General features: G+C 41.9%; 1 protein-coding gene across 4 annotated transcripts in view; it reads left to right on the plus strand.

The window, feature by feature from the left end:
• The first annotated feature begins 2,764 nt into the window (after window positions 1-2,764).
• The window catches only part of LARP1 (La ribonucleoprotein 1, translational regulator), an 86,902-nt gene continuing 70,189 nt past the window's right edge, over window positions 2,765-19,477 (plus strand). For 2 of the 4 annotated variants that reach the window (XM_081320438.1, XM_081320439.1), the window contains exon 1: window positions 2,765-3,405. In XM_081320438.1, coding sequence (XP_081176564.1) covers window positions 2,904-3,405 — 502 coding nt within the window. In that variant the 5' untranslated portion in view covers window positions 2,765-2,903. Of the gene's footprint in view, window positions 3,406-4,260; window positions 4,282-15,976; window positions 15,997-19,477 lie in introns of those variants that run through there. The other 2 variants (XM_081320441.1, XM_081320440.1) reach the window with 2 other exon arrangements.

Here is a 19,477-nt window from a genome sequence, read left to right on the forward strand (position 1 = left end):
TGCGGAAGGCGAGGGCATCTGGGCCGGGTGTTTGTGCAGCAATATTACTCTGCGTGGCTTCAGCAGCTGTCTGGCAGATGGAGGGAAGCAGCTCCACCACCCCCCGCCACCCGCCTTGCCTTACCTCAGGGCGGTGGCAGCAGCTGGCCGGGCGGAAGGCGAGTTGGCAGCAGCCGGTAGAAGCCAAAAGCGCACAGAGCTGCAGTGCCCACCAGGGCCAGAAGAGTGCCAGGTTCAGCCCATAGCCCGGCGCCTGCAGCACCGAGTAGGTGTGCAGGCTGGCGCTCAGCAGCCCAAAGGCAGAGTGTGGGTGGCATGGTTCCACCGACGGCTGCTGGCAAAGGGCCCCTGGCAGGGTAGCAAGGGGAGGGCATTCCGGAGGTTGACTGGAAAATCTGGGCCGACTTGCCCTGTACCAGGCATGAACAGTCCAGCAGGGTAGCCCAGAGCAGCGAGGCCAAGAGGGCAAAAAGTTCCCACAAGGCCAGAAGCAGCAAGGGCAGCCACTCGGCAACCACATGGCACCTGACGCAGCCGAAATATCCCAGCAGCAGTAGGGCCAGCAGGCAGGGCGGGCAGAGGCCGGGGCTCACTGAGGGCTTGGTTCCTTATGGCCACAGGCAAACAGACAATGGGATGGAGAGGGTGGGGCCAGCGGTAGCAGCATTCGTACTCTTGTTGGCCCCCGCCCTCTCCGCCTCCTGTACATGAAAATAATAAGCCCTACCCGAAAGTAAGCCCTAGTGCTTATTTCAGAGCCCAAAAGAAAGTAAGACCGGGTCTTACTTTCAGGGAAACACAGTAGTTCCTCCTTCTCCAGTTTCTTATACTCTTGCTTCTGGATGTTGCTATCACTTGGCACTTCTATATCTATCATCACTGCTGTCTTCTGGTGCTTGGCTGTTACTACATTACCTGGTTTATTAGCCAGTACTTGCCTGTCTATATGGATCTTGAAGTCTCAGAGGACTGTAGCCCTGTTATTCTCCATGACCGCCTGTGGAATCTTCCTTCTGGATTTGATAGGTCTACCCCATACAATTCAGGTGTTGGCTGAAAATCTGATTGTTCTTCCAGGTCTTTTTGAGTCCAGAATGTAATGTGTAGTTGGTCTACTTAAAACCGTGAGCGTAGCTGCTTCTTCACTATGTTGAGATATTGGGTAACTAGCTATTTCTCAGTGAGTGTGGATGTAGGTCTCCTGTCCATCCATAATTCCCTCATATATTTCATATCTCTTCTCATTAGGTCAACTGTTATACAGTAGAAGCATTCCATCAATTCTACTTCATTTGTTGTAAGCATGTGTAAACCAGTTCCAGTAGCTCGGTTATCATCAGATTGTCCTAGTTCTCCAACATTTGATGCAGTCCTTGTTAATCTGGGTGATGTACAAGTGGCATGACTCTTCTAGTTCATTTGAGTCTCGTATCTGAAGTAGACACTTGAAGCATTAGGGGGTCTTTGCCCAAGGTTCATTATTGGTAAGAAGGGTACCAGCCAGGATTTGAACCTTGGTTTCCCTCATCAAAGGCTGGTACTCTAATGCTGTGGATATCCAGTCACAAACACATCAAACAGTCATTCCTACGAGGATTAGTGTCCTGTAGTAGGATGTCAAGCTATGGAAATCCAAGAACATCTCATTGTCCTCCTGAAAATCTTATATACAAATCAGGAAGCCACAGTAGGGGCAGAAGATGGTGAAACAGACTGGCTCCAGGTTGGCAAAGGAGACAAGGCTTTATATAAAGGCAATGCACCACAGGAGCTAAAATGTTGGATTACAAACTGGAAAAGCCAGCTTCCATCAATCAACTGCGAATGTTACCGAGTTTGTGTCAATCACAACATCTGTTTAAGTTACTTTAGGGACGAAGATGCCATTCATTTCAACCAACCAAACAACCCGACCTCAAACAGATTAAATTAATTAAAGAAAATGGAGGTATCTCACCCGTACAACACGATGTCTGTCCATTAAGAGCCTTACATGAAACTTCCGGGAAGAGCGAAGTTACCTTTAACAATAACACATTCAGTGGAACTTACTGTCAAGTTAACAGGTTTATTCAGTCGCGAATGTATCCCGATCTTGGCTATTGGGGGGGAAATATCATTGATTACAGAAGGAAGTACAGAAGGAAGATTAGCTCTTCTGGGGACAACAGGCCCACAACCTTCCGAGCATTTAAACTAGAAAGCGGGGTACCTCCGCGAGAAAAACGCGCTTCACCCAGGCCCTACGGCGTGAGGCTAGGCCAGGGGTAGGCAACCTTGGCTCTTTTATGACTCGTGGACTTCAACTCCCAGAATTCCTGAGCCAGCATGGCTGGCTCAGGAATTCTGGGAGTTGAAGTCCACGAGTCATAAAAGAGCCAAGGTTGCCTACCCCTGGGCTAGGCGCTCTCCCAAGCTCTGCCCCTTTAAGAAGCGTCTCTTCTCGCTAAATTGCATCAGGCACGCGCGCGGCCTCCGAGCTCGGGTCGGCGGCCTTTCTCCCTCCCTCCCTCCCTCTTCGAGGCGCGCTCGCTGCCGAGACGAGCGTGCACGCTCTCAGCTTTTCTAAGGCGGAGCTGGGCCGAGGGCGCGCGCTCTCGCTGGCCAGTCGCGTGGTCTCCTTGCTTCTCCATATTGCTGCGGCGGCGGCGGCGGCATCAGAGGAGACGGGGGAGGGGGGACGTCGGGGTTGGGTTTCCAGGGTGGGGGGAGGAAGCCGGTGGCTCGACCCCCCCCTCGCTTTGGGTGCAGACTTACCTGAGCACAGAACAGCGGAGGAAAAAGGGGGGATAGGGCTGGGCTCGGCGGTTCGGGAAAGAGAGAATCGGCAAAGTTTGGGGCGGGCGCGTGTTGTCCGGGAGAGCCTGGAGGCGGGCGAACGAGGCGGCTCTGCGGGGGTGCAGATGGCTACCCAGGTGGAAGCTCTACTGCCCGCCAACCCGCTCCTGCCTGCCGAGGAACACGGGCTGGTTATCAAGAAGCCTCAAGAGAAAGGCGAGCACCTCATGCACCAAGGAGAGAAGGCCAACGCCGACGAGGGCAAGGGGGGCGGCCCCGACAGCTGCAGCAAGGAAGAAGGCGGCGGCGGCGGCGGCAGCGGCAGCAGCAACGTGGGAGACCATCTGCGCCGAAACGGGGCCCTGCTGAAGCCCCCCAGCATCAAACAGCAGAAGGAGGACAGCAACCATCAGGAAAAGGAGAACCTGCTGCACCAAAGGAGCGGCTGTATAGAGTCAAACCGGCTGCCCGGAGAAGCCAGCAGCAGCAGTAGTGGCGGCGAGGAGGGCGGCGAGCAGGGAGGAGTTGGCCGCAAGGAATTCATCGAGGCCCCTCCACCCAAGGTGAACCCTTGGACTAAAAACGCCCCGGTGGCGTTAGTCACTCTCAACGGACAGTCCCCTCCAGGTGGGTAGGTAGGATGAGTCCTTTGGCGGCTGAGGTTGGCGGGGCGGGGGGGTGGGGTGGGTTTGTGGGGTGATCGGCTTATTCTGATACGGCGAGCGGGAGCCAGTCATTCGAGGTGGGGAGTCCTCCCTCTGCAATATGGTGACATGCTTTCCCCCCCCCCCCCACTTAATAGAACTCCACCCTGTCTTTGTCCATGTACGCCCACCCGGTGCTACTTCACCCGGCACTCGGTGAGCCTCTTGGCAAAAACTCGGGGGGTGGGGGAAAAAAGGGCTAATGGAGGTCGGTGAGAGCGTGCTACGGGGCATTCAAAACCAAGCAGCTTTCAAAACCTAGTATGAGATAGATATCTTTAGACCTTGGTCGCTGCAAAACGCGCCCGGTGAACAGTTCCCCGCCCCTGGCGAACCCCCTCTCCCTGACCGCATGCTTGCTTGCTAGGAATTTGCTTTTTCCTTGTAAAGTTACGGCCGGGGGTGTATTGGATTCGTCTATATATTCTTCACTTCCTTCCAGTTCACAGGCGAAGTCTCGGTATTGCGATAGATCGGATTGTAAATGTTTAATGAGCTTGAGCGGGAGATTCCCCCCCCCCACACACACACGCCGTTTCCTTTCCTAAATAGGCCTAGTTAGAATAACGCGGTGCTGGGTGAAGTCTAAGAATATCTGGCGAATGAATGTAACGCCGTCTAAAGTAGACATGCCCGAGGTCTTTGGTCTCAGCGTGAATGGAGAAGGGAGGGGGAAAAGAGAGAGAGAAAACACACACACACACACACACACACACACACACACACACACACACACTAAGGGGTGGTAACTGGAGCCATCCTTTATCCTGGGCACCGAGGACTTTAAACGCGTGCTGATGTGCGTATGTGTCGGCGTCGTCGTTTGGATTTGCTTGAATTGGGCGTGTGGTGGGGAGAAGCGACGAGCTACCGACAGCTGAGCCCCCTTTTGAAACGGAGGAGGGCATCCAAAGCGCGTGTAGTGGAGGAGGGCAGACCCGAGTGCTGACTTAAGCGAGGCCAAGGCGGCGGCGGCGGCGGGTCATGCGGCTCAACCGGGGCGGGGCACTGAGAAAAGTGCTGCATTTCGAAGGTTGCATGGCGTTGTTGCGGCGTTGTAGGCCCCAGCGCAAAACGTGCCTCTGGCGACGGTTTGAGCTTTCCGTCGCCCAACGCCTCGCCGCCCAATGGCTGGGCGTGTGTGTGTGTGTGTGTGTGTGTCGCCCATTCGGCGTTTCCTCCCTTTCCCAGCATTCCACTGCAGTAAAGGCAACGTGGTTTTCTTTGGGTGCGAGCATGTGATTTTTCCCGAACTCGCTCCCAAGCCTTGCTTTTGGACTCCCTTTCCCGCCGTGTCGTAGCCCGTCTTGGTTTTTAGCTTGGGCTCTGGGGAGAGATTCTGTAAGGCCTCTTCGCGTAGTAGTTGCGACAGCGAAGCCTACGCGTAGGACGGGAAGGCAGAAAAATAGGCCTCGCTGCACCTGTATGGTTACTGTAATGTATTGTCATTTATTTACGAAAAGGGCACTTCCCCTCACGCCTAACTTGGTGCACGCTGGTGGTGCCCTAAAGTATGTGGGGCAAAGGTCTTGCAAATGTCCACGTGTGCTTATTCCTTGTAGTTACATTGAGTGCAGATGGGCTTTTCTGTTGTAGTGGTAGGCATTTAGGCCTTCAGTTTCATAGCTGAAATGTGATCTAACATTTATCCTGGGAGGAGACTGAAAAAAAGGAAAATTCCTTAACTAAATTGACTTTGGGGATGACAACTTTGTCTCCCTCGTGTGATGTAAATATATAGCATTAACAAAATTAAAACCAGTACTGCATAGTTGGACAAAAGCTATGGAAAGCTATGTGGTACATTTTCTTTGCAAACATATGGTTTCGAGTGACATAAAAGAATGTAACTATAGGTTGGTACTTATGAATTTGAAATCTGATCTTTTCAGCTTTTTGAGTAGAGAGTAAAAGACTAGCAGACAAATAATTTGGAGTAAATGTCAAGCCCTCATGGTTTAAATAGCGCAACTAACAACATTGACTATTGTTTATTGATGAATGTGTGCATATGTAGTTCAACATGTATTATTCAGTTTCATTAATATATAGATTGCATACCATCTGGTTGGAAAAGTGTTTGCTTTCTCCCTCCAAAATTGGGGAAAATACATTTACATTTTATAACATAACAGCACAGTGTTAAAGTGGCTTTAAAATGACAGGAATCGGTGTACTTAAGTGTTTTATCTGATACAGTAAAACTGGAAGACATGTAATAGTGCTGAGGCAGTTTAATCTGTTCAACAGAACAAGACCCAGGTTCAGGTCGACTTTAAGCCATAGAAATTACTGTAGATCATTCACTCTCAGTTCCATCTACCTCATAGGGTTGCTCTTTGGGGGAATAAAATGGAAATAATCTCCACAATAAGTTTTTGTAGCTTTTGGAGGAAAGGCAGAGAATATCAAGCAAACAAAGTAGACTGCTCTGTAACCTGTTTACATGAACACAGATAGGTAGGCAGGCATGTTGAGCAAGTCATGTAAATCTTGGCTTTAATTGGGAATTGTTTTACTTTTATCTCTCCTTTATTATTTTCTTAAGTCAGCCTAAATGCTCCTGTCTGTTTTCCCCATGAAATCTTGTAAGGTGAGTTGGCCTAAAGAGAGTGATGGCCCAAAGTCATTCAGTTGGCTTTCCTAAGAAAGGACTAAAATTCATAGTCTTCTGATTTTTAACTTAGCATCTTAGTTCCTACAACAAATATTTAAGTTTTTTGTGGGCATTTTTGTTGAAAAGTACATGTTGCTGATTATGAGTGCATATTTAAACCGAAGTGCAATACTATTTATTGATAAACACTTTTCCTCTTTTTCTGTGCCAGGTTTTTTGGGATTCTAGAAGCAAAATCAGAAGAAATTTTGTTTCAAGATATTTTTTAGATTTGATTAGGCTTCAAACTTTGAAATCCGTGAAGGGTGATTCATAATGGAAACCTGTTCTATCATCACTGCTGTTGCCAGTTCATGTACCCGTGGATTGTTACGGCAACACACTTTCCTTATTCCTTCTTTGTCTCATACAGAGTACTGCCAGTACAGCTAATTTAACAATAGAGAGAAAAGAAACATGGGTGTGCTCATACATTCCCAGATTGGATTAAGCAATTGCAGATTACCAGCATGGATTAAGTGGATTGAATTGATATAGTTAACCATTGATATAGTTTTTTTTAAAAAAACTTGTTGTGTTATGCTGTTTATTAGCCAAAGATGTACATGGGCAAATGTGATTGGAACATTTATATGATACTCAAACACCTGTCTCCACAGCATTGAAAACCAAAAGTGCTTTACTGCTTAAGACTTTATTCTTAAACTACAGATGTGTGTGTTACAAGAAAGCATATAATATTGAAGTTTTACTTTATATGAGAAATGTTTACCAAAGTGGATTGTTGATAAAAGGAGGCATCCAATCAGACCCAATCTAATATCAGAGCTAAATCAGATATCTATTGTTGAGGTACAATGTTCTAATAGAATACTGGACTGAAAGTATTGGAAGTGGCGATAGAGATCTCCTAGGTCCATTCCCCTGTCCAGACAGTATTCTGTTAGCGCGGCATCTGAGAAATGGCTATCAAGCCTTCATTTAAATACCTGCAGTAAAGGAGAGTTCCCTACCTCCTGAGGCAGTTTGTTTTCTGTTGAAAATAAAATTAAAATATGATACAATAGATGTTTAGTCAATGTCTTTCAGAAGAACTGAAGTCACCTAAGGGGAAAAATTATCTTGAGATCTATTTGATCATCTACTCCTAATGCATTCACTAACTGCATTAATACCAGTGTAAATAAAAACAGCTTAATTTCTCACTATATGTTACAGCAGTCTTTCATCAAGGCCCTGCTTAATTTCAACAACATTGTTGCTTCATTCTCAAGCTATGCCTTGGTTTAAGTGTCATATACAAAGCTTATGATTCTTTGACTAGGAGTGTCAATACTGTATGGATTCAGCCAATTAAAGAAACTGGCTAAATATAATGCATGTACTCAGCCTATCTCCTAGTAAAACAAAACCAAATCAAGGTTTGATGCTGCATGTTAGAAATTAATGAATACTAGGTAAGTGAGTTTCCTAAAAGCCAGTATAATATAGTAGTCAGAGTACTTATTAGAAGTGGATTAGAACCCAGATTCAGGTCCCATTCAGTTAATTGTTCACTGACCGATACTAAGTTCCTCTCTACCTTGACCTAAAATAGGTTGCATGGCTGTTGTGAAAATAATACAGATAGTCCTTGACTTACAACCACAATTGACCCCAAAATTTTCATTGCTAAACAAGACATTTGTTCCCCATTTTACAATGTTTTTTGCCATAGTTGTTAAGCGAATCACTGCAGTTGTTAGGTGAATCATGTATTTTTTGATTGACTGGCTTCCCCCATTGACTTGGCTTGTCGGAAGCCAGCTGGGAAGTTAAAAAGTGGTGATCACATGACTCTGGGACACTGCAACTGTCATAAATACACACCAGTTGCCAAGTGCCTGAATTTTGGCAATGGCCATAAGTGTGAAAACAGGTCATGGGGCACTTTTTTCAGTGCAGTTGTAACTTTGAATAGTCACTAAATATATGGTTGTTACGTCGAGGACCTGTATTGGAGCTGGAGGGTGGGAAGGGAAATTTTGTAGGATATCTGTTGTAACTGGAGAAAGGCTGGATATAAATATAATGGACATCTATTTTTTGTTGTTTTTACTTCCAAAGCATTGATTTTTTTTCTGGTATCACAGCACAATCTCCAATTCAGTCTCATACCCTTGCAGTGTCACAACACTGTTACACCTGATCAAAGTTACATTAACAGATATTTGGCAATCAATTCCATTGGCTGAATAAGTAAGATTAGGGTGCATAATTTACAGTGCAAATACTGAAAGAGAGGTGGATATCTTTGACAGGCCTGCACTAGAATATCCTTTGCCTTGTGTTACTTTTAAGGGAAAATGTTAGATTAGCCCCCCCCCTAAAATATGAAAAAAACAGATTTCTTCAATATAGGTTAATTGTACCAATTGTTAAAATACCCTTCGTGCACTGTTTTACAAGTAGTCCTCAACTTGCAGTGGTTCATTCAATGATGTTTAATGTTACAATAATGCTGAAAGAAGTGACTTAGGATGTTCCTGCACTGATGACTGTTGCATATCTCTGTAGTCACATGATCAGTTTTTGGGCACATGGCAACTGGCATATCTCTATGATGTCTACAGATTCCCATGGTTCTATGATTGCCATTTATGACCTTACTAGAGGTCTTCCCACAAGCAAAGTCAATGAGAAACCAGATTTGCTTAATGACCATTGCAAAAAAAAGTGAAATTGCATGCCAATTTAATGACTGCATCCCTTAGCAACAGAAGTTCTGGTCCAAATTGTTATAAATCAAGAACTACCTGTATAACATTGACAAGATTTTGGGAAGTTAGGCCATATCTTGTCAAGTTTAATCTTAAACATTGCTGTTCTGTAAAATAACTTTTTGTGTAATTTAATTCTACAAAAGATTATGTGCAATATTTGGGATTCTATTCTTGAAGGAACCATTAGTTCACCTGGTAATATGTGGCACTGGATGTGTGAGTCTGCAATACTTGCTTAATTGGTTAGATATTAATTTTAAGATCTCATTGTTCTAATATTGTTTTTCACCATGAAGAATATTATGGTACAATTATCGCTGAGAAGAAGCTAGGTCTTTTAATGCTTATAAAACTCCAGGTGCTGAATACCTTTTCCCCCCTCAGTAGTTTTATAGGATAAAGTTCTCTTTCATAAGATGTACACAGTGTTTCAATTTGGCTGAATCTGTTTGCTATGGTTATGCAACAGAAAAATGAGAATTGAAGTTGATAGTCCTTGTTGCTCTCTGAGCTTGGTTAGCCTTGCACTGATAATGTTACCTAGTTTGGGTAATGAAACATCTGCAAGAAAACAATCAACAAAGGAGAATATATATATATATCCTAAAAACCTACAAAAAACCTATTGTGCTTGTGTATTAAGCTTTAGAAGTAGTAGCCAGAAAACTCTGTTTATGAGCTATTTGTATCTGTTGTTGCTGGGTTTAGTTTTATTCACTGCTGTTTGTGCAGTAGGGATGTTTATTACATTTAATTCCTTTTAAGGAATCATATTTAGACTAGTTTTTCTGCAAGCTAGGTGATAAATATCAATTAGGGTGTACTACTCCAGCTACTTAGAACAGAAAGTGGGGAAAGAGGTTGTTTCAAATTCCCATTGTTTTGCTGATGGAACACTGAAAATATTTTGAATTATGTTTTGCTGGAAGAGAACCCTTTTGGAATGTTCTGATTAAGGATTTTGTTCCAAGTTTGAAACTATAATCATTTCCCCCTCTTCATACTTGTTAACTGCAGTTTCATTTACTTTTAGTACAAAAAGGATGATGCTTCCAAAAAAACAGTTTTGTATTATTGTCTTTTTAATTCATCATTGTCAAAGTAAACAGTTTTTGACTTAAGGGAGATATATTCACATAGAGTTTTTTTATATGTTGCTGTTTGTGCAAAGGCTTTTGAGGTATGTAACAAACTGATAAAACCTGTTTTTCATTTTTCTCTATTGCTTTAATAAATATAAAAGTATGTGTTTAAATTATTGAGTAACATTTAAGTCTTCTGGAATATATGAGTAATATATAATAAGTAAGTCCCATATTTTAAATACTTTTCTGATTGATCCATGAAATGCTTATAAAATTATTCTAATTTAAGCTTAATTTATTTTAAATGATTTTTTATGCAATCAGCAGAAAGAATGAAATTGTTTAATATTTGACACAAGTAAATTCAGAAAAATGTCATTTCCCTTCCACTTTTCGTCACTTTCAGATTAATTTTAGATATTTTCTTTCTGCATGAAAAATAAAGTAATATTGGATGAAAACATTAATAGGATATTGTTTGGGTTTCTTTTGTATTTTTTTCAAATTATACAAAATTTCTTAACTTACATACCCCCTTCTATTTCTGTTGTATTCTTTATTTTGTTTTTGTAGTAAAACTGCCTTAACATTTGTATGCCAAGTTAAAATGCATATAAAAAGGAGAGTGTGTGATTGCAGCTGGTATATTGAAGTTGTGATTCTTACAAAAGAAAAGGCTTTATTCCATGCTTTCAGGAAGGATTTGAAGACCGCATAGCTGTTCTGATGACAGTTTTTAAGAATTAAAAGGAAACAATAGGTAGTTGTAGAGAACTAGATATGTTTGGTAAAGTTGCAGGTATAAACAATTGGGTATAAGAAGAATATACTACGTTGGAATACTCAGTTTACTGTAGCATGATAAATTAGTTCATTCTTACTGTTATGCTGTCATTTTTATAAAAGTCTTCAATCTACAATCATTCATTTAGTAACCGAAGCTGAAACGGCCCTGAAAAAAGTGGCTTACGACCATTGTAGCATCCCTGTGGTCACATAATCAAAATTTGGATACTTGATCACTGAGATATATTTGGCAGTTGCAGTGCCTCATGGTCGTGTGATCATCTTCTGGGACCTTCTGACAAACAGTCCATGGGCAAGCCAGATTCGCTTAACAACTGTGTTACTAATTTAACAAACTCATTTGGTAAAGAGCATCCATGTAAAATTGAAATGATGATTGTTATTCTGTCTTCAACTTTATTTTTCCCTACTAGTTAAAACTGAAAAAAAAGCTTTCTTATTCTGTGGCAGCTTATTGGCTGATTTGTAATGAATATGCTTAAAGGTACTTTAAATCAGAAGACATTTTTTGTTTAGTAATGCCTAACATTATAATGTTAATAAATAAAGCCAGGCATACATAATGCATTTTCTTGAGGTAGAAAATTAGTTTAGATCTCTAAAGGGTTTTGTGGAAATCAATATTAGCATGTTTAGTATAGTATTTCAGTTTTCAGATTTTTTTCTGAAAACCTCTTAAAAAATTCCCTCTGAGTTTTCAGATTCCTGGAAAGTTTACACTTGGAATTTTATTAGGCTAGGGATCAGAAGAAGGGACAGAACTTGCATTTTTATATTAAAGATGGAAATAAAAGCCTTCCCACCACTAGCGCACTGCTTGGGTTTAGGTATTCAGTGCAGGAGAGGTTTTTGTCAACCTTTTTTGAGTATCTTTTTGTTTTACATAGAATTCAATATGACCATGAAATCCACTATTTAAATATAAAACTGGACTTGCTGCAGTTGAAAGGTTCATAATTGTGGATGCCACTAATTTTGTCTTCTCAAACTGGTTGCTAATTGGATCGTTGTGTACTTTGTGATAACTTGCAGATTTATAAATTAAAAGGTTACACGCAAAAGGTTCCCATACAAAACAGTTTTGGAGTGGTTTCAACTAAATGTTTTGTTTCAGATACAGACCAGAACACTATTGTTCTGGGAATAAGTGTTTGTCTGTAGAAGAGCAGGAGAAAGGCAAATACATTGATGGTGATAGCAGTTGAAAAGAGGGAGAGAAGGGAAGAGAAGGTGCTCGGAAGTTTGGTGAGAAACGCAAACTGGTGAAAGCTGGAATATCCAAAGGATTCCTCTTCTCCCGAACTGGAACCGATATTAAATGGTTCAGCAGAAATCCACTGTAGGATGGTTTGTTTAGAATTAAATCAATACATTTTCTGTTTCATGCAGAAACTGAAAATTGGTTATGCTAATTGTTTTGAGGAATTAGGAACATTTTGATCTGGTAGAATGGGAATGGCTGAAGATGCTAAATGAAGGGATGGTTGTCTAACAGCAATTGACTTTCTTAGCTTTCTGTGAAAAATTGGATATGTGATATGGCACAGTGAATGAGTAGAATCTGGTTTTTGTGTAGTTTATGAAATATAAATCATTTCAGTTTATTCTGACTAGGTATTTTGTTTTTCCACTTATCCACCTCATGGTCACAAATAAAGTATTGCTGTAGTTTAAAACTTCAGGAGATCATCAGACTGTATCTTTGGTCTCATTACTTACATGAATTACTTTTGTAAGGTGGGATGACTCTAAGAGTAGAATAAAAACAGAATTGAAAAACAGTTGAGTCAAGGAAAGAACAACGATTACCTTGGAGGGAATAGCCCACAAACAACAATCTCAAGGAACCCTCCACTCTCTAGTCCAAGACTTGGAGAAAACCAGGTCTTCAGGGCTCACTGGAAACAAGACATGTTGGGGTCATTCGAAAATCTGGAGGAATGCTGTTCGGTTGTCACTGCTCATATGATAATGAGAAAGTTTTATCTATTTATGTGGTTTCAGACATGTTTCTTTGAAAGCTCAATACAAACATTTAGATAAAAATGTCTAGATTTTACATAAAATGTTATATATGCAAGAATGAGTTCAAATAGACCAACTCATGGCATGCTTAACTGTAAACTTCAGTTCTGTTTCTTCACACCTCACTCTAAGCATAAGCCATAATTTACTAAGCACATGTTTTGAATTCATACATGACAGTAAATCAAAGTCAGGATTTCTGGTAGAGACATGGCAACTAAACACGTATCCATTGCAAGTGAAGATAACCATATCAAAACCCAAAGAACTTAAGTACGCCTTCTTTGAAACCTCTTGAGACAAGAAAAGGATGGGAGATCATACGTGCTCCAGATGACTGCTCTTCATGAGGAGATTGCAGTACAGTGGTCTCCTGTGGATTTCAGTGCTGGGAGATGAGATTAATAACCAAACAACAGTGGAGTCCTTTAAAGGACACTAAATTTGCTAGCCTCACTGTTAATACTTTTGGAAATCTATTAATGCTATTAGAGGTTTTTAAAAGCTACCTGGTGAATCTATCTTCATTTCTGAATAAAAGAAAAATTAATTACAGGGGACTTAAAATTAAAGGGGTTTAAAGAATTAAAAAAGTGGCAAAGAGCTAAATAAAATTTTCAGCCAAGAAAGTTGTAAAACAAAGGCCCAGACAAATTTGGAATTTTTGACACTTAGACTATAAGACGGGTGTCTAACTGCTAGCCTGCAGGCCAGATGTGACTTGCCGAAACCGCCCACCCCATGGCCAGCAATGGAAAAATAGTCATGATACGTTACGACACATGTGACGTTGCAAGTTTGACACCCCTGTTATAAGATTTTGGAACTAACAACATAAAATGGCTTTTCATGGGAACCAGAATTATTTTGTCTACTCTATGTCCTAACAGTTTAGAGACTATATGATTTCAGTAGGACCCTACAAGGGACTAAAGTCCAGGGAGGAAAAAAACATGCCTTTAGTTTTGATTAGAATTTGGATGTATAACATGATGCAAAACATTGCAACATTTGAAATGCTAAAGATCTTGGAAGAATGGGGCCAAAAATGAATTGCCCTTATAAGAACAGCATCTGTAATGATATCTGCTTCTATGGATTGACACTGTTTAAAGGATGTTATGAAGGAATGACAGGTGAAACAAACCTTGCTTGATGCAGAAAAAGTGGAATTAAAACATTGGATTAAAATATGGATCATAAGACAGATGCTATTTAAAGTAGAAATAGAAATAACAGGCCAAGAGAATGATTTGAATGGAACTTTTTTCTGGCTATGCAAAAAAACCTGGCTGAAGTTATAAAAATTAAAGGGGAAATGCAAATGATCAAGGGATAATAGGTAATGTTTTTATTGGATTTACAAAAAAGTCTTGTTAAAGGCTTGAAGTCTATCCAAAGGGACAAAAAAGAATTCAAAGGGTATTAAATTCTACAACAACATTTGAACTAAAGATTAAGGTTTTCAGAGATAAACAGAAGGAATATAAAGATGGTTTATTTGATGAAGGTTAAAATAAGTTTTTATGAAATTCTAGGAACCCTTTACAGACTAGCTGACACTAGGATTGAAAAATTAATGTCCTTTGGATTTGCTAATAGATAGGGGATACATTATGGGAAGAAGAGAGATTTATTGGTAATCTTGAAGAGCTCCCAAACTTGTTTATACTTGTGGTGAAGGTTGAAAGTCAGGTCTTTTATTTCTTTTTTCTTTGCCTTTTCCTTTTTTCCTTTTGCTTTCTTTGTCCTTTTTTCTCTTTCCTTTCTCTTTTAGTTTCTATTAGTTATTATTGAATTAAAGTTTCAATGTATAAAGTTAAGTCAAAGCCAAACTTGACCAAATGAATCCCATATTGCAGGTAAAGGATTTTGAATGGAGAGCTAGGAAGAAAGAATCATGTAGGAGCCAGAGGAATTATTCTCCCTATACAACCATTTTTCTTTATGGAGTGAGAAATCTGTAGTTCTTTGAGATATTGTTGAATTTGTTTGATCATGAGCATTACCAAATAGACGTAATCAAAGATTGTCTGAGGAGTCAATGCAGTCTGGATTAACAGCTAAAAACTTAGATTAATTTTATGAACTGTATTGATCTTGTGAGCTATAGAAAAGAGAATAGGAGATGGTTCTGTTACTTACGTAAGGCCCACATTGGATGGGCAACTCCTATTCGTCATTTTAAATAAAATTGGAGGAGGGAGCACGTGTGTGCGCACAGACACTGACCGAGAAGAGGGTTATTGGAATACATATGCAAGAATCAATGCTGGCACTACAAAGTAGACTTACTAATACTTACATATTCTTTGGTATAATGTATGTTACAGAATGGCTGCTATTTATGGAGAGGTTTGGGACTGCAAATTGTAGTTTTAAAACATTCCAGGTTCATTAAATGAAGTTTTGAAATACTTGGCAATCATGAACAGATAAAACAAAGGAATTCAGAATTCTCAAAACAGTACCTATGTATTTCATCGTCATCATCACTCTAGCCGTTGTCTATCCACTGCAGGATGAAGGCCTCTTCCATATATTTTCAGCCAATATGTTTTTGAGCTTTCCTTTGCTAGTTGGGTGTGCAATGCTTGCTGATGTCGTCACTCCATCTTGTTTTAGGTCTCTTGTGGATGCTTTTTATCAAATGGAATCCATTCTATGACTGCCTTAGTCTACCTACTGTCAGTTTCTTCTTGCTATGTGACCAGTTCATTTCCATTTCAATAATTTTACTCTTTCTATGGCATCGCATATTTTCATTTGTTCTCTAACCCATTTGCAGGTCTTTATATCTTGTCTTGTGATTGCTGAGCATGTATTTTTCCATAGCTCTTTGCATCACTTGTAGCTTTTGTCTTGATTGTGAAGTTAGCATGTTTTGCTGGCATATGTTAGAACAAGTAGCACACACACTGATCGAAAACTTTTCAGGCATAGGGGGAGATTGTTCTTGAAAATTACACAACTTGCCAAATGCCTGCCAACCTATGTATTTATACTAGAATATACACCATGCTTTTCTCAAGAGTTAATATGTTACAACAATGTAAGGCTATAAAGGTATTTTTTCTGAAAGGTGTACAAAATGCTTTGTGCTTGAATTGTCCTTATGTACTTGAATGAAAAAGTGGATGTTTCTGGTGTTTTTGTAATACATATTCTTATTCTAGATACAGAATGAAATATGATTGTTCCAGGCAGATGTGGTGAAGGTAAGAAGGGGACAAAGTCAAGGCTGAGAGGTTTCCTGGTAGTGATATATACAGATACATCAGAGACAGAGGGGAGGTCCTTGGAAGATTAGGGGAAAGTGAGAACCAATGAGATATATTTTGCTTTGAAATTAGGACATGCTATTTCAAGGAGAGGTGGGGACTGAAGGTGTAGTAAAAATTGGAGGGTCATGGGATGGCCATGCAGAGGAGGAGGGGAAAGGTCTGATGGGCCTCCAGTTTTACTGGTTTGAGTCATACAATTACACCTGGGTTCTTCTGGATATTGTTTTGGCCCAAAACTGGACTAAAACATGTTGGGTTTGGTTTCTGCTTACATATGACTGATTCAGTATAGTTGAGTATAATTTTTGTAATGCAGTGTGTTGAGAAACTATGCTTTATGTTTTGTGCAAGTTTTTAGAAAAATTGGTTTAGAAGTTAATCCTCATTGAATGATCACTTTTCTAGTGACCATTTGAAGTTACGATGGCATTGACTGAGGGGGACTTATAACCTTTCTCATAATTGAGGCTGGTGGAGTATCCCTATAGTCCCATGATTGCAATTCAGGTGCTTGGCAACCAGCTTGCAGTTATGATGGTTACAATGTCCTGCATTCACGCTAACTTCTGACAGTCAATGGGGAAGCTGGTCGGAAATATTGACCACATGACCGTGGGATTCTGCAATCTTGCTGGATTTGCCTAACAGCAACCAGGACTGCCACCACCATAGTCATAAGTCAGCACAATCACATGATGTAACATTTTATGACCACTTCGCTTAGCAGCAGTTTCCTGCCTCAGTTGCCTTGGTCAAACAACAACTATCTGTACTTAAATCTAACATTCTTCTGTGGGAAGAAATTCTGAAGTCAAGATCACTTACAGAAATGTTCTTGGTTACATTTTCTAGATCACTGTTTTTCAACCAGTGCTATGCGTACCACTGGTGGTACTTCGGTACCTTGCAGGTGGTACACAAATGATGGGTTGAAAAACCACTGTAAAAGAAGTGTAAAAGTGTAGCCGGGGGATGAGCTGAAGTGGTGGCACCACCACACAGACCGGTGGGAGAGTCAGCTGGAGCTGCTGTATTGCCAGGGCTCTGTAGCTCCAGCTGATTGGCACTTCTGGGAGCAGCCTGGGGGAGAGGAGTCAGGTGGAGTTGCACCGAAGAGAAAAGGAGGAGGAAGGGGGAGAGAGGAGAAGATATAAAAGGAAGAGGTTTTGGCGGGAGAGGGAGAGGAAAAAAAGGGAAAGAAGGGGGCGGAGAAAGAGACATAGAAGAGGAGAGAATTCTTTGAGACAAGCAGAGGGAAAGAAGGGGATAAAACAGTGCAAAAATTAATGTCAGAGAAACAGGCACAAGTTTCCCATTAAAAGTGTGGTGAGTGGGTGTACAGTTGAGCCCAAAATTTAGGTTTGTGTTAGGATATTGATTTAAACTCTAACCAGCTAATGTAATGTAAGGTGAATGATGCAATGTTAGGAATGACTCAGCAGAAGTCTGTATCCCTTTAAGAGCTTGAGTATAAAAGGGAAGGCCTTGCTGGAGTCTTTCTCTCTTGCCCATTTCCTGCTGTAACTGCTGTGTGTTGGAGTTTGCTGTATTACCACATGTATGTATTTTGTTCCTAGTGGATATTTGTAGATAGTGTAATATAAACCACCATTTAAATACAAACCACTGTTTACTGTATTTTCTCCTGACTTACTTCAGTGCAATAAGACTGCATGCTCTGACATGCAAATTGAGACATTTGTCCCATTTTACGAGTTTTCTTGCCACATTTGTTAAATGAATCAATGCAGTTCTTAAATTAGTAACACGTTTAAACGAATCTGGTTTTCCCATTGACTTTGCTTGTCAGAAGTTTGCAAACGGGGATCACATGACCCTGAAACATTGCAACCATCATTTATTTTATTTTATTTTATTTTATTAAATTTATATACCACCCTATTCCCGGAGGACTCAGGGCGGTGTACAGGGAAGATTAAAACAAACATACAAAAATTAAAATCAGATTAAAACAATTAATTAAATAAAGTCCCCGAAATTTAAAACTAAAGCCTAATAAAAATTAAAACCCCTCAGCCTGGGCCAGACAGCTCAAAGAGCAAAGTTTTCAGGTCCTTGCGGAATGAGCGACGGTCGGGGGCAGTCCTAAGTTCCATGGGGAGCTGGTTCCATAGGGTCGGCGCGCCCACAGAGAACGCTCTTCCCCTGGGAATAACCCGCCGGCATTCCCTAACCGGCGGTATCCTGAGAAGGCCCTCCCTGTGGGAGCTTGATGCCGGCAGCAGGTGTTCCCTCAGATAACCCGGACCCAAGCCATTTAGGGCTTTATAGGTTATCACCAGCACCTTGAATCTCACCCGAAGGGCAACCGGAAGCCAATGCAGCTCGCGGAGTAGAGGTGTTACATGGGAGTATCGGGAAGCCCCCATCACAACTCGCGCGGCCGCATTCTGCACCAGTTGAAGCCTCCGAGTGGTTCTCAAGGGCAGCCCCATGTAGAGAGCTTTGCAGTAGTCTAAACGGGAGGTCACGAGCGCATGAGTGACTGTGCGTAGGGCATCTCGGTCCAGATAGGGTCGCAACTGGCGCACCAGGCGAACCTGGGCAAAAGCCCCCCTGGTCACGGCTCCTATGTGATCTTCAAAATTGAGCCGTGAATCGAGGAGGATGCCCAAGTTGTGAGCCCTATCAACGGGGGGTAACACCTCACCCCCCATCGTTAAAGATGGAATAGTCTGGGTAACCTGAGATGCCGGTATGCACAGCCACTCAGTCTTGGCAGGATTGAGACGAAGCCTGTTTCTCCCCATCCAGACCCGGACCGCCTCCAGGCAACGGGACATCACGGCGAGGGCATCACTGGGTTGGTTCGGGGTGGAGAAGAAAAGTTGGGTATCATACTGATGATACCCCACCCCAAAACCACGAATGATCTCGCCCAGCGGCTTCATATAGATGTTGAACAGGAGGGGAGAGGGAACGGATCCCTGAGGAACTCCACAAACGAGAGGCCTCGGGGCGGACCTCTGCCCTCCCGTCAACACCGACTGCGAGCGGCCCAGGAGATAGGAGGAGAACCACTGCAAAACCTTGCCTCCCACTCCCAACCCCCTGAGACGCCGCAGTAGGATACCATGGTCGATGGTATCGAAAGCTGCTGAGAGATCTAATAGGACTAGGACAGAGGAACAACCCCTGTCCCGAGCCCGCCAGAGATCATTCACCAGTGCGACCAATGTAGTCTCCGTGCTGTGCCTGGGCCTGAAACCCGATTGGTACTGGTCCAGATCATAAATATGAATCAGTTGTCAAGCATCCGAATGTAAATCAGATGACCCTGAGGACGCTGTAATGGTCATAAGTCTAAAAAATGGTCATAAGTAACTTTTCAGTGTCTTCGTAACAATCACTAAGCAAATTGTTGTAAGTCGAGGACTACCTGCACTTTCACTTG

Source organism: Vipera berus (assembly GCF_964194415.1).
Source record: "Vipera berus genome assembly, chromosome: 2".
Classification (NCBI taxonomy): Eukaryota; Metazoa; Chordata; class Lepidosauria; order Squamata; family Viperidae; genus Vipera; species Vipera berus.